Below are 13517 nucleotides of genomic sequence, written 5' to 3'. Positions count from 1 at the left end.
AAAAAAAAATCGTATTTGGCAAAAAAACATTAAAATTTTTAACAAGAATTTTTTGTCAGCACAAAACATTCAAGAAAATTCAAATTTTGGGAAATTTCTACACTATTGTGCAAAAAAAAAAAATTTTATGACATTATAGGGATGGTTCCCATAACATTATGGGAATAGTTCCCATAACATTATAGGAATAGTTCCTATACTAATATAGGAACCATTCCCATAATAGTATGGGAATGATTCCCATACCATTATGGGAACCATTCCCATAATGGTATGGGAACTAATTCATACTATTATGGGAATGGTTCCCATAATATATGGGAACCATCCCTATAGTAGCATAGGTACTATTCCCATACCATTATGGGAACCATTCCCATAATGCATAGCAAAAATTCCCATAATACTCTTTCCGTGTATAGGAATTATTACCACAACTATATGAATAGGTGGTAAAACTCCCATAGGTGTGAAAACTTTTCTTAAAAATTATAGGCACATAGCCCATCATTCCTAGTAATTATTACTGTGACTTTATGGATTAATAATTCATAAACATGCTAAGAATGGTTATCATAATATTCTCTCCGTGCAATTTTGACAGAAAATAATAAGTGATCCTTTTAGCCCAGTCTCCCTTCCCTTGTATTTATTTAATAGATTCTCAAATACCTAAACATTATTATGATTTTCTTAAATGACTGGCATTGTATTCAAAGAATATGACGTTTCCCCAATCATTAAAACGGAGATCAAAACAGCTATTCAATTTCCTCTTTAATATTACCTTGTACTTTCGTTATTCTGATACTGGCAGCAGGATATTAACGTGAAACTGGCCCTTCAATATTATGTATAAGTGATCATTATTCTTCTTCTTATTATTATTATTATGATTATGCTGTTTGTTTTTGATAACAAAAAATTTATCGTCTTATTTATTTTTATTCAATAAAAAAAAAAAAATTTTTGAATGAAAATTAATTTACTTTATCTAAAAGGTTCTATTTCCTTGATTTAAAACAAATAGCACTTTATTTATCTAACAGGTGAACAATAATAAGAAAAACTGAACGAACTAATGGAATTTTTAGCCTTTACGGTTTGGTCACAATAAAGTTTATTTTCCTGATATCACACGGAAAGCCACGAAATAAAATCCGACGTTGCTTGTTCCCAGATTACGTCTCGTAAAAGCCACTTACAAAACCTACTGAACAGAACTTTGCTATTTTTATTTAAGTTTTTTTTTATTTTCTGATTGCGCAAAATCGAAAAAAGAGACCGTAGATTGAAAGTCAGAAATAAGAGGATGTTGTGGGTATAAAGCGGAAAAACAGTGAGAGCGGGGTTTTTTTTCAGATTGATGCCGGCTTCTACTGCTTTCAAGCAGCTTCGTGAAAGAAATGGAGATTTGCAATTGAAGAGAGGATAAGGTACACTAACAATAAGTGATTGCTCTGTAAAATTCTGTATCATAAGACATTATATAATTTTAAAAAATTCAAATTTCTTAATGTTTATTATAAAAAATCACTTTTAATTGGTATCTTATTAATAATTTATTTCGGACTAGAATTAAAATTATGCCGCTCTTATTTTCTAAGTTTTTATTGTATGTAAAAATTAAGTTGGAACACTGTAAAATCAAGTATGAAGTCGAAATTAATGCACTCGCCTAATAACATGAAGACACCATGAGCAAACTATAGGGGGAGGGAGGCAAATGGGCTCCTTAAGAAAAAAGGGCTTATATCCTCTGTATGCACTTGTTTTACTTCTTTATAGCCCCATACTACACGGAGAAAAAAAAAACAGTAATTTTTCCTATGTTGGCATAGTAACTATTACCATGTGGTCATACACGGAAAAAAATTAATCGCGAATGCAACATGATGCAGTCTTGGTAAATAAACATGATGAAATCATGTTGCATTCACATGATTTCTCATGTTTCGGCTACATGATAATCATGTTGCGGTATCATGAGAAATTCATGTTGCATTCACATGATTTGTCCTGTTTTGGCTACATGATAATCATGTTGCGGTAACATGAGAAAATCATGTGGCATTCACATGAAAATCATGTTTCGGCTACATGATAATCATGTTGCGGTAACATGAGAAAATCATGTTGCATTCACATGATCTGTCATGTTTTGGCTACATGATAATCATGTTGCTGCCACATATTGTCATGTAGCCGAAACATGACAAATCATGTTGCATTCACATGATTTTCTCATGTTACCGCAACATGATTATCATGAAGCCGAAACATGATTATCATGTGAATGCCACATGATTTTCTCATGTTACCGCAACATGATTATCATGTAGCCGAAACATGACAAATCATGTGAATGCAACATGATTTTCTCATGTTACCGCAACATGACTATCATGTAACCGAAACATGACAAATCATGTGAATGCAACATGATTTTCTCATGTTTATTTACCAAGACTGCATCATGTTGCATTCATGATTAATTTTTTTCCGTGTAGGGATTTTTCCGATGTAAACATAGAGAAATTCCCTATGAAAATATAGGAAAGAATACTATGTTACATAAAAACTTTTCCTATAGTGCATAGAAAAAGTTCCTATGTTAACATAGTAAAAGTTACTGTGTCAACATAGGAAACATTACTATGTTACCACAGTAATTTTTCCTCTGTAGCATAGAAATTCTTCTTATGTCAAACACAGGAATTATCACTATGTTAACATACCAAAAATTCCTATGTTAACATAGGAAAATTTCTTGTGTTAAAAAAATCATAAAAGGATGAGATTTTTTTTTTTTTCAAAATTCAGAAATTCAAATTCAGACAAAGCTGATATGACTAAGACAATCACCAATCGAAACGTGTTAAAATGAACCGTCAATTTGACTAATCCGATTTAGTTTTAATGAAGCCTTTAGAAGAAGGACCTAAATTTTTTTTGTATTAAGCCAATTAGTACAAAATAAATTGTTCATATATTACAAATAATGTGTAGTGATTTAATTAGTTAATTCAAATAAGTGTTGATTTGACTTGCGCTAATCATTTATAAGTCAATATTCATTTCAATCTAGTAAATTACTATTTTTTATCAACTATTAATTTCATGTCGCTAGCTTTTGAGGCTTTAAGTTGAGTTTATCTTTAAAAAATTATATTTCTACAAGTCACATTGCTTTTACGGAGTTGCACATAGGGAAATCTACTATGCAACACAGGAAAATTTACCATGTTAACATAGGAGTATTCTCTATGTCACAAAGGAATTATTCCTATGTTAACACAGTAAATTTTTCTATGTTGCATAGTAAATTTCCCTATGGTACTTAGTAAATTTTCCTATGGTACATGGTATATTTTCCTATGTTCACATAGGGAAATTTTCTATGTCAACATAGGAATAATGTCCATATAACATATTAAATTTCCCTATGTTAGCATAGTTAAAATTCCTATGCGAACATCGGAAATATTTCTATGCAACATAGGAAAATTACCTGTTTTTTTTCTCCATGTACGTTTTTGATCTCAATACACGGAAAAGTTTTTCTCGTTTGAAATGCTATGGTGTCATAATAAAGCCGGACATGTTGGCCACCTAATGGAAATTGAATTAAACACATGAAAAAATCACTATGGCCATAGTAAAAATGACAACGATTACACTATAAATTACTGTAACCTTTGTAAATTTTACTATGGTCATAGTAATTCTTGCATGTGTTTATTTCGATTTCCATCAGGTGGCCAATGCTGTCCGGCTTTATTATGACACCATACCATTTCAAACGAGAATAATTTCTCCGCGTGTGCCACGTCTATTGAAAATTAAAAATCTTTAAATTTGGGGCGAAATGGGCCCCCAAAAAAAATTTTTAATAATTGATTTTTTTTATCCCTTCTACTTTTTCTAGTCTTCTGCCATGTATTTGTAAGCAACATGTTCCAAAAATAAAAAATTGAGGCAAAATAGGCCCTCTAATAAATCTACTAAAATTCGGTTACTATTTTATTTCATCTTAATAGTATATTACACACTAAGTGAGGAAAGTAGGACAATTCAACTCGTGTGCAGAATATCCTAAAGATAAACTTTTAGAAGTAATTAAAAATTGAAATCATTTTGAAAAAAATTTATTACAAACCCATTTAGGCTGACTTCCGTCCATGTATAGATCGAAATTATCATAAATATTTGGAAAATTGAACCTATTATATGATGTATGTATTGTAATATTGTAAACATATCAAGCTAAATAATTTAATCATAAATAATGATTATTATAACACAAACATGGAGTCACAAAATAGTGCAAACATTAGCTTATCAAGGGTCGGAAGCTTCCGTTGAGTGAATATAAAATAAAAATATATTAACAGCTACTGAAAATGATTACATGTCATATTCTGATAATTGATTATTTTATATGTACAGAAATACATTAGAGAGATAAAGTCAACTTGAAAATCAACATGAAATAATAATAGGTGTAGTTTATCATTTAACCAATGATTGACTATTTTTTCGTTATATATTATTTTTTGAGTTTTCAGGATTTTATACGGTAATTTTAAACATGTTCTAATTGAAAAAAACAATAAAATACTATTCGCTGCTTAGCCGCGAAATTTCAATCGATTCGAATGTATATTTTCTCATCGTAATCATTTTTCAAATCATTCAAATGTTTTGAGTTTTTTTATTTTAGAAGCATGTAAAAGAGTTAATTCTTCTTCATTTGAATTACACAAAATACACGGTAAAAAATGCATGGCGTTCCAAGCATGAAATATTCCAAGACAGTATTGTAATGAGTCCCAGAAGTATGGCGTTATTTACTATACTGTATAGTACTGGAGCTATTGTATTGTTCACACGTATGCATATCAGGCACGGCGAAACAGCATGGCTCTAAGACCCATACTACAATGCCAAAAGCACAATGCTACTAGCTTTTCCCGCCATAATTTTTGGCGTGTTAATCAATGTATACTATCGTAGTACCACCAAAACTATATAGATGTCGTTAGACAAGGTTTATCGGCCAGAAGTAATGTGGATACGGCAATGCAGCGTGGGCCTGATGGCCATACTGACATTGCGGCGTCCGCAACAACTATTGCCAATGTTACTATTCCCGCAATGGTTGAATCGTCTATGCATACAATTTTATAACCTATAAAAATTTTTCAGTATTGAATTTCGTCCACCCACTTTGCCCCTTTCTACACGGTAAAAAATATTTTGCGGATATTACTATGCCAGTATAGGCGTGAACGCTATACTGTATGTTATCGAAGATTTTAATACGTTGTAAAATTGTATGCGTAGATGATTTGACCATTGCGGGAATAGTAACATTGGCGATAGATGTCGCGGACGCCGCAATGTCAGTATGGCCGTCAGGCCCTCGCTGCATTGCCGTATCCACATTACTTCTGGCAGATAAACCTATTCTAACGACATCTATATAGTTTTGGCAGTAATACAATAGTATACATTGATTGACACGCCAACAATTATGGCGGGAAAAGCTAGTAGCATTGTGCCCTCGGCCAGGCGGTGATCACTCAATGCTTTTGTATGGGACTCAATTTTGTCAGCCGACTCAGTTTTTCCATAGCAACTTAAAAGCGCTGTCTTAGAATTTTGAGAGTTTTTATAGTTATTTATACTAATTGTTGATATCCACAAAGTTACCAAATTAGCGGAATCAATTTTGGGAAAATTCGTTTTGTCAAATTCACTATTTAAACTCGACTAACTCTGACAAAATTGGGCATGGTGGGGGGCAGAAGTGATCACCGCCTGCCCTCGGCATTGTAGTATGGGTCTCAGGGTCATACTGTTTCGCCGTGCCTGCTATGCATACGTGTGAGCAATACAATAGCTCCAGTACTATACAGTATAGTAAATAACGCCATACTTCTGGGACTCGTTACAATACTGCCTTGGAATATTTCACATACTATTTTAGTATCTGTCTTGAGACCACACCAACATGTTGATGAATGCCATGCATTTCTTACCATGTACAGTTCAATTTGTCACCTTTCTTATTCATTCTGATATTGCTTCATTGATATAGCATCATTTTCAAATTTTGTAATGAAAAACAAATTTTTTTTATAAGCCTTTTTGGCGTTAGTAATTAAAAAAACTTTTTTCATTGATCTTGACGTTTTAAATGATTTTGAGTTAAATGGCAAAAAAAAATTTTTCTATACGCCCTTTTGTCACAAAACTTTATCTAATTGCTGTAGTACGCCCTTTTGGCATTTGTCACGCGATATTTCCTTCATATATTATAAGAAATGAGGAAAAACAAAAAAAAAAACACATATACTTACAATAAACATCGAGAGGCACTTCTCTGACAATAGGTTTGTTCATAGGTCCTGATTTTGCTCTACATTCCAATTTTGAACCCCACAACGATCGTGTAACTTTACCAATAAAAAGATGATTTACTGTGAATTTACTTGAAGTCCCAGAGATTTCAGATATCTCCGGTACATCAACAACTCCATCAAGAAGTTGACCGTCTTTCCACCAAGTAACTGTAGGTTTTGGTCTACCTAAAATTTTGACAAAAAATTTTCCATTTTATATACAAGAGAAAAAAACGATACCTTAGCTTAAGAATTATTTTCTTGGCCCAAGGATATTTTCTGCAGTCCAGAAGAAAAACCAAAATGTTCTTCATGAAGCTTTCGTTCTGAATTGGGAAAAAATTTCTTCAGCCAAAATGTCCTAGTTCCTGTGTATTTATACACTGTATTCACACACCCCCAATGAATAAATATACATAAAATTTTACTTGGGACATAGGTCACAGAAGTAATAATTGCTGGTATTTCGACAATCATTTCACTATTTGTTCCTCTACAAGTTATATATATATATATATGAGCACGAGTAAAATTAAATTTATGGTGCCCTCGGGACAATTGAACGGATTTCCTCTCGACATAACGCGTTATGTATATACCTTGTTGCTTTCTGTGTAGGTTAATATAACCATTCTGTCTCGACGATTGTCCAATATAGCAAACAATTTCAGTGAGTAAATTAATTTCTCTTTTAACTTTGAAAAGTAATAATTGATGAAACTCTATATAAATTGATAATATAACGCAGTTTCATTAGTTGTAATTGTTACGAGTGAAGCTGTATCTAGTCAAAGAGGTACCAGTTGTAAAAGGCTATCGAATATCTAGAAATTATTGAGTTGATAGAGAAAATAGTTGTGCTCTTCAATAAAATTTATTAAGTTCATTTACATCATGAAGAGGGTCATTGTGTCTATTTGTATCAAAGTAAACATTCATTTGTTGAAGGGTTCACTTTATTCCATACTCATTTTATTTTAAATTATTTTGGTGCAAAGGTGAAAAAAATTTTTCCAAAAAACAAAAAAAAAAATCGAGTAAAACGTAAAAAAAAAAAAAAAAGTAAAAGAATTCTTGTTTTATCTCGTTTTTTGAAAATATTTTTTTTTTTCTCTTTACATTACATTTACTGAATAACTAACGCAAAAATGAAAGAAAATCCGAAAAAAATTAATGTTGTTGCTTTGGTAATGATTACAAAAATTAAGGAACAAAACTTGTTCCTTTAATTGTTTTGTAAAACTTTGAGCAATCGGCCCAGACAAACGGTTCAATGGATCAATCTGAAAATTTCCAAGATTTTTGGGGGTACATTTAGCTGTAAAATCACCTGGCAGCATTAACCTTTCCATCAATATTTGCAAAGTAGCGATGAATTGACTAAAAAACCATAAAATGTCCATTTTTTGTGGGTTTTTCAAATGGATATTAAGGATGAAAAAAAAAATTTTTTTTTTTAAATTGAAAATGGAGCTTGTAGGGAATTTATTCAAGTTTTTTAAACGGCTCGTCAAATTACTGTGTGACCATTAGTTGCTGAGATATCGATAATCAAAGACAAAAGGACCCTTTTTCATTTGAAGGTTGATATCTCAGCAGCAAATTGTCGAACAGAGAAACAAAAAAAGCAAATTGTAGCTAAATAAATTTCCTAAACGAGTCATGAATTGATTTTTATAAAAAAAATTTTCCGACCCCGTAGACCCAAAAAACAAAACCAAAAAGTTTAGATGAATTTTGTCTCGAGCTATTTCTTATGATTCCGCAAAAACCGTGGCTCAAAAAATTATTTTACCGGAAGATCTTTAAACTAAAGATTTCAAGCTTCAATTTCATTTCTTCGTTTTTTCGATACGATTATTTTTCACGAAAATACAGCCGTCCAAAAATCACTAAAAAATTTATAAAATTTTCTTGCTCCCTTAATTTTTGTGAGAAGTGTATATGATTACATAAAAGCTTATATGATCTTATAAAATTATATATGAATATATATGATTATATATGATCATATAAAATCTTTTTTTCTCCTGTTTGATAAATAAAAAAATTAAAAAACACATCTTGCTCAAAATTTGATTCCGCATCGAATGAGCTATCACTCATATTATTGCCACAATGCTAAAGATTTTTTCCAGCAAATTCACACAGGATTTTCACAAAAATCTTCGTTACTACCCGAGTCGAAATATTAAAACCCCATATGAGCCTTGTAGAGCCTGATTCTTTTGATGTGGGTATTTGCCGCCTCGATTTTAAAACCTTTTTCAACTCAACTCGCCTGAAATTCGGGTAAAGAGGAGTGAATTAGGGTTTAGTTCGAAGTTTAAAACTCTGTTTCATCCTAGTACGCCTTAAATAAGTTCGAAAAAGAATGAACCAGGATTTGATTTGAAATTTAAGACTCTGTTTCAACCCATACTAGTCGAACCTGTAAATTTTTGTTTAGGATGAAAATGGGATTAAAACTTAGAAATTATTTTTCTTGTAGTATTGATAGGAAACTAAAATTTAAAAAAATATGCAAGAAATTAATGAATAAAAGATAATTTAATAACTGAATAATGAGTTTAATGATTGAGTTAGAGATTCGAAAGTACATAAAAAATTTCATTTTCCAAGTCAAAAACGTTGATTGGCTTGATTACACTGATATTGTGATAAAATATATGTAAAAATGTTAAAAGTGACAAGTATGATGAAAATGTTACTCAAATTCTTTTGAATTAATTGGTTGTGATAAATAGATTCGATCATCGATTGAAATTAAAAAGCATACATGTTCTAAAGAAGACACAAGAATAGTTAAATAATTATTTGTTTCTTCACATCTGTGAAGGTAAGGATTTATATCAGTATCATTATTTACCTTAAATTGATCGACAGATAAAATTTCTTGGGCAATCTCATAATGTTCATAATATTCGTAAATATAGGTCATTAGACGAACTAGGGTCTAATGAGGTTTGAATTAAAACCCTTTCTCAACCTAACTCGTCTGAAAACGAACGTATGTAGGCGCTACTAGACTGAAATAGGGTTTAATATCAATGGAGTTCTCTATATTCTAAAACCCATTTCACTCTGACGTTCAGACTAAAAAATATACTAGGTCAAAAAAGAATTTAAGTTAAAAAAAAAAAATTTCGACTCGGGTATGTAACATAGTAATGGTTACCATTCTAGTATAGGAATCAGAACTATTTTTTTCTCTCCGTGCGAGTTACTTATTGTATTTGTTTGCTTATTAAATACTTAATAATATTATCTTTAGATAATGTGAAGTTGGTTTGAATTTAAACTCTACGCTGTTTCATAGACGGCTACCCTGAAACTCAATTTGCTTAGCTTAAACGCGATAAACTCGTACATAATGCATATAACCTCATCATAAATATCGATATATCGATGCATCAATTAATTAATTTCGAGTTATATCGTCAGTATATTTACTCATAGTCATTTTTTTTATTTCATTAAAACTTTTCTATGCAAAATATTAATGAGCGAATAGAATATAGACGTTTAAATTAGGTGAGATAATTTTGATTATAAAAGGCTGCATTTTTTTCATTAGGAAGATATTAAATTTCTACGGGTTCTATACGATAACGCTAACATAAACTGGATTAAATTACAAGGGTTGTTGATATTTACCTCCAGATACTTGGCAAGTAAGCCTGAGATCATAGCCTTCAAAGAAACGGGGGACGCCCATAACCTCACGTCCCTGCGCGTCGTAAATTATTGGCCGTGTCGGTAGCTCTGAAAAGCAAAAAATTTTGTAAATATTATTATTAAATTACAAATTACTTTGACAATGTCTTGAATTAATAATTAGTATAAATTTAATTATTCATAGTTTGTTGTTTTTATAAATGATATAAAAAATGGTTTTTATTATAAAGTAAGGAGGGAGAGGGGGCAAAACGGGGTACCCTCGAAATTTTATAAAAAAAATTTTTATAAAATAAAAATATACTCACACACATTTATTTCTGTGTGAGTATATTCTTAAAATTACTCACCCAAAATTAGTAAAAAAATGGCGTAATTTCTCAAATTTCTTTGTGAAAAAAAAAAAAAAATTTTTTTATTAAACTATTGTGATAAAAAAAAAAATTATAGTTTCCGTTCTAGTCGTCAAAAAAGACCTATTGTACGTTGTTTTTTATAGTATTAGAAATATTTTTACAAAGTTACAGAGGAATCCAAGGGGGGGGGGGAGTCGGAAGTATATCCCCCCTCCCTTATATGGGTACAGTAGAGTCTCTATAACTTTTTCGTTCTGTAACTTTGACTTCCCTTCATTTCTCTTCCGACAGTAGGGGAAGTGTTCTCCCACTCTGTCTTTCAATTGTACATGCGCAAAGGTGAAGCGCGGTTCTGCGTATAGGCGTTGCGTGTAAACTGAGTATTCTAACCCTAAATTCGTGTACGTAAATAAACATTTAAGTTAAATAAGCTTTAATATTGCGAAAATCATTTTAAAAAAAAAAAAAATTTATTACTTGATGAAAAATGAGTTTCACTGGAAAAATTAATTTTCTATTTAAGAAGTTTAACAATAATAAAATTGACATATTTTTTATTTACACTTTTTTTAAGCCACGCCTTCTAGTAAAAAGAAGGAGTACTTCTACAATTTCAATTCCTGGAATTTTGGATTCGTCTCAGTCAAAGTTAGAGAGACTGCACTGTCTTATTTTAATCGATGTCCGGATTAAAACTGTTTTTCAGCGATCTTATAACTCATATCATGTGATAAACAAAACAACTTACCCACTAGCGTAAGGTTAACACGAAAATTTCTTGTTGGTGAATTTGAAAAATCAACTCGACACCGAAAAATTCCTTGATCCTCAAATTTAACAGCTTTCACCTTGAGTCTTGCATGATGACCATCGCCAGTAAAGAAATGGGTCCTATTTCCTAAATCATCACTTGCTGCCCAATGTATGGCGTCATTCATTCCTTTAGTTCTTGCATCAAGGCTTTAAAATAAAATTTCATGATTAGAAATTACTAGATTCAAAAATTTCGTTCTGAAAATATCGTTAACAATATATTTGAAAATTTATCAAATTGAGCCTGATTATTTCTTCTTTAACCAACAATTTTAGCATAAGAACTATTTTTTAAATAAAAACAAAATTAATAATAATTAAAATGGAAACATTTATCTCGAAGTATAAATTGAAAATATTATTAAAAATTATTTATGAAGTTTCCATAAAATAAATTATTTTTATTTAACTATTATTTGAATTATAAATGTTTACATCAAGTGAAAACATCAAAGCTTTAGAAAAATAAATCCAATTTAATTGTTGAGTTTTACTTCTGTACTCAATAAAAAATATCTCCTTTGATTAATCAAAGGAATTAATTACAAATTTATACATATATATTATTAAAAATTAAATATTTCTATTTGATTGAAGTTACGGAATGGCGATAAAATATTCAAATTACAGTTCATATCAATGTAGAATATTCAGACATATGTATGTATCGATTTTGATTGACATTCATGATTTACAATAACGATACCGTTAATTTTTAAAACCCTTTTTGATGCACTATATCTGAAATAACCGCGCTTATATATTTTACGAGATATATCTTGTTTTAAATTCTATATGTTAATTTTTCAATTACCCGAACAAGTTTATGGGAATGGTACTACAGCCAGTTGGTTACAAGAAAATCATCCCCTGAAGAGTATAGGATTAGTTACTTGAATTATGAAATTGTTGTCCATAATGTCTAGGGAATTTTTCCATCACCATGAATATAATTTTAAAGTTTTATCGTTGCGTATAAAATTACAGGGGTTAATTCCGTCTTAAATTAGTAATTGTTTACATTACGGAGGTACACAGTAAAAAACGACTCGTCAAAGTGTAAAAAAAAGCGTATGTTAAAATTCTGAGTGTTCCCGAGTCGAAATTAAATAGGTGATTTGAGCCTCCAAATCCTGCACGAGGGTAAGGAGGTTCAAATCATCTTTTTAGAATATGAAGATCCATACATCAAAAAGGTGATTTGAACGTAAACGTGGTAACTTTGTCCACTTTTACCAAGTTTAGGTTCAAATCATCTTTTTAAAAAGGTAGAAGAAGCCTCCAGAGCCTAAATCTATAGATCGAGAAAGACTCTCATCGGATCGCCTACAATAGGTAAAGAAACAGAAGAGGAATGGAGGCCACTAATTAAAAATGGCTGCCTTGATCGAAGAAAATTTGGAATTTAAAAATTCCAAAAATAATGTTTTAGTAATAAATGTTTTGTCGTAAGATTAAAAATAATAAAATCTAAAATATTAATAATAATAACTAAAGTTATACGAATAGGCGTTCGAATAGAATAGTACTAAGTCATTCAAAATTCGAATTGAATAATTGAAACCTTTGACTTAGTAGTATATGATTAATTAATTATTTTATTTGAACAATAAATACGAATAATGTATTGGATAACGGAAACTGCCAAAGAAATTGAAAAAAACTGCTGAAAAATAACCTGCTGCCACCGGGATTCGAAACCAAGACCTAACGTATATGAAGCGTAATTACTGCCGCACTGCTACTCGGACGCTCACGATCCGTTGGAAATATCTTTATCTAGTTAGAACGCAGCTATTATTCTAATAATAATATCATGCTAAAGAATTAAGCTCATTCGAAGTTACAGATTAAAAATATGGTAGGCCTTGGAGGTTTAAAACATCTTTTTAAAAAGGTGATTTGATTGTGTCAAAGTTGAAGGTTACATTTTCGAATATTCTGACTCTCATAACGCGTTACTTTTAACATAAACGAGTGTAACTTTTTCTACATTAACGACGTATGTTAAAATAACATATAAATAAGTGTCAATCGATCGTTTTATACACGGCAAGTGTCAATTTTGACGAATCCTTTTTTACTGTGTAGAGAGTCACAGAAATTTTTTACAAAAAATTTTACTACAATATTTTAACCGCAATTTTGTCTAATAAGTTAAATATTATCAATAATTTCTTTTTTATTACCGGACTTAAGACAATAGCAGATAATTAATTTATTTCAGAAGTATAACTGTAAAAACTACTAATTTATAAGATTG

General features: G+C 30.7%; 1 protein-coding gene across 1 annotated transcript in view; it reads right to left on the bottom strand.

Moving 5' to 3' along the window:
* Positions 1-13517, bottom strand: part of LOC130675746 (hemicentin-1) — a 160906-nt gene that overhangs the window by 78676 nt on the left and 68713 nt on the right. Inside the window, exons 3-5 of the mRNA XM_057481587.1 lie at positions 11190-11401; positions 10065-10172; positions 6366-6593 (exon numbers count right to left, since the gene is read on the bottom strand). Of these exons, the coding sequence (XP_057337570.1) occupies positions 6366-6593; positions 10065-10172; positions 11190-11401 (548 nt within the window). The remainder of the gene's footprint in view (positions 1-6365; positions 6594-10064; positions 10173-11189; positions 11402-13517) is intronic.

This window comes from Microplitis mediator, chromosome 10, assembly GCF_029852145.1.
Source record: "Microplitis mediator isolate UGA2020A chromosome 10, iyMicMedi2.1, whole genome shotgun sequence".
Lineage (NCBI taxonomy): Eukaryota > Metazoa > Arthropoda > Insecta > Hymenoptera > Braconidae > Microplitis > Microplitis mediator.
Note: the sequence above shows the minus strand (reverse complement) of the source record. Positions and strands in the feature narration are given on the sequence as shown.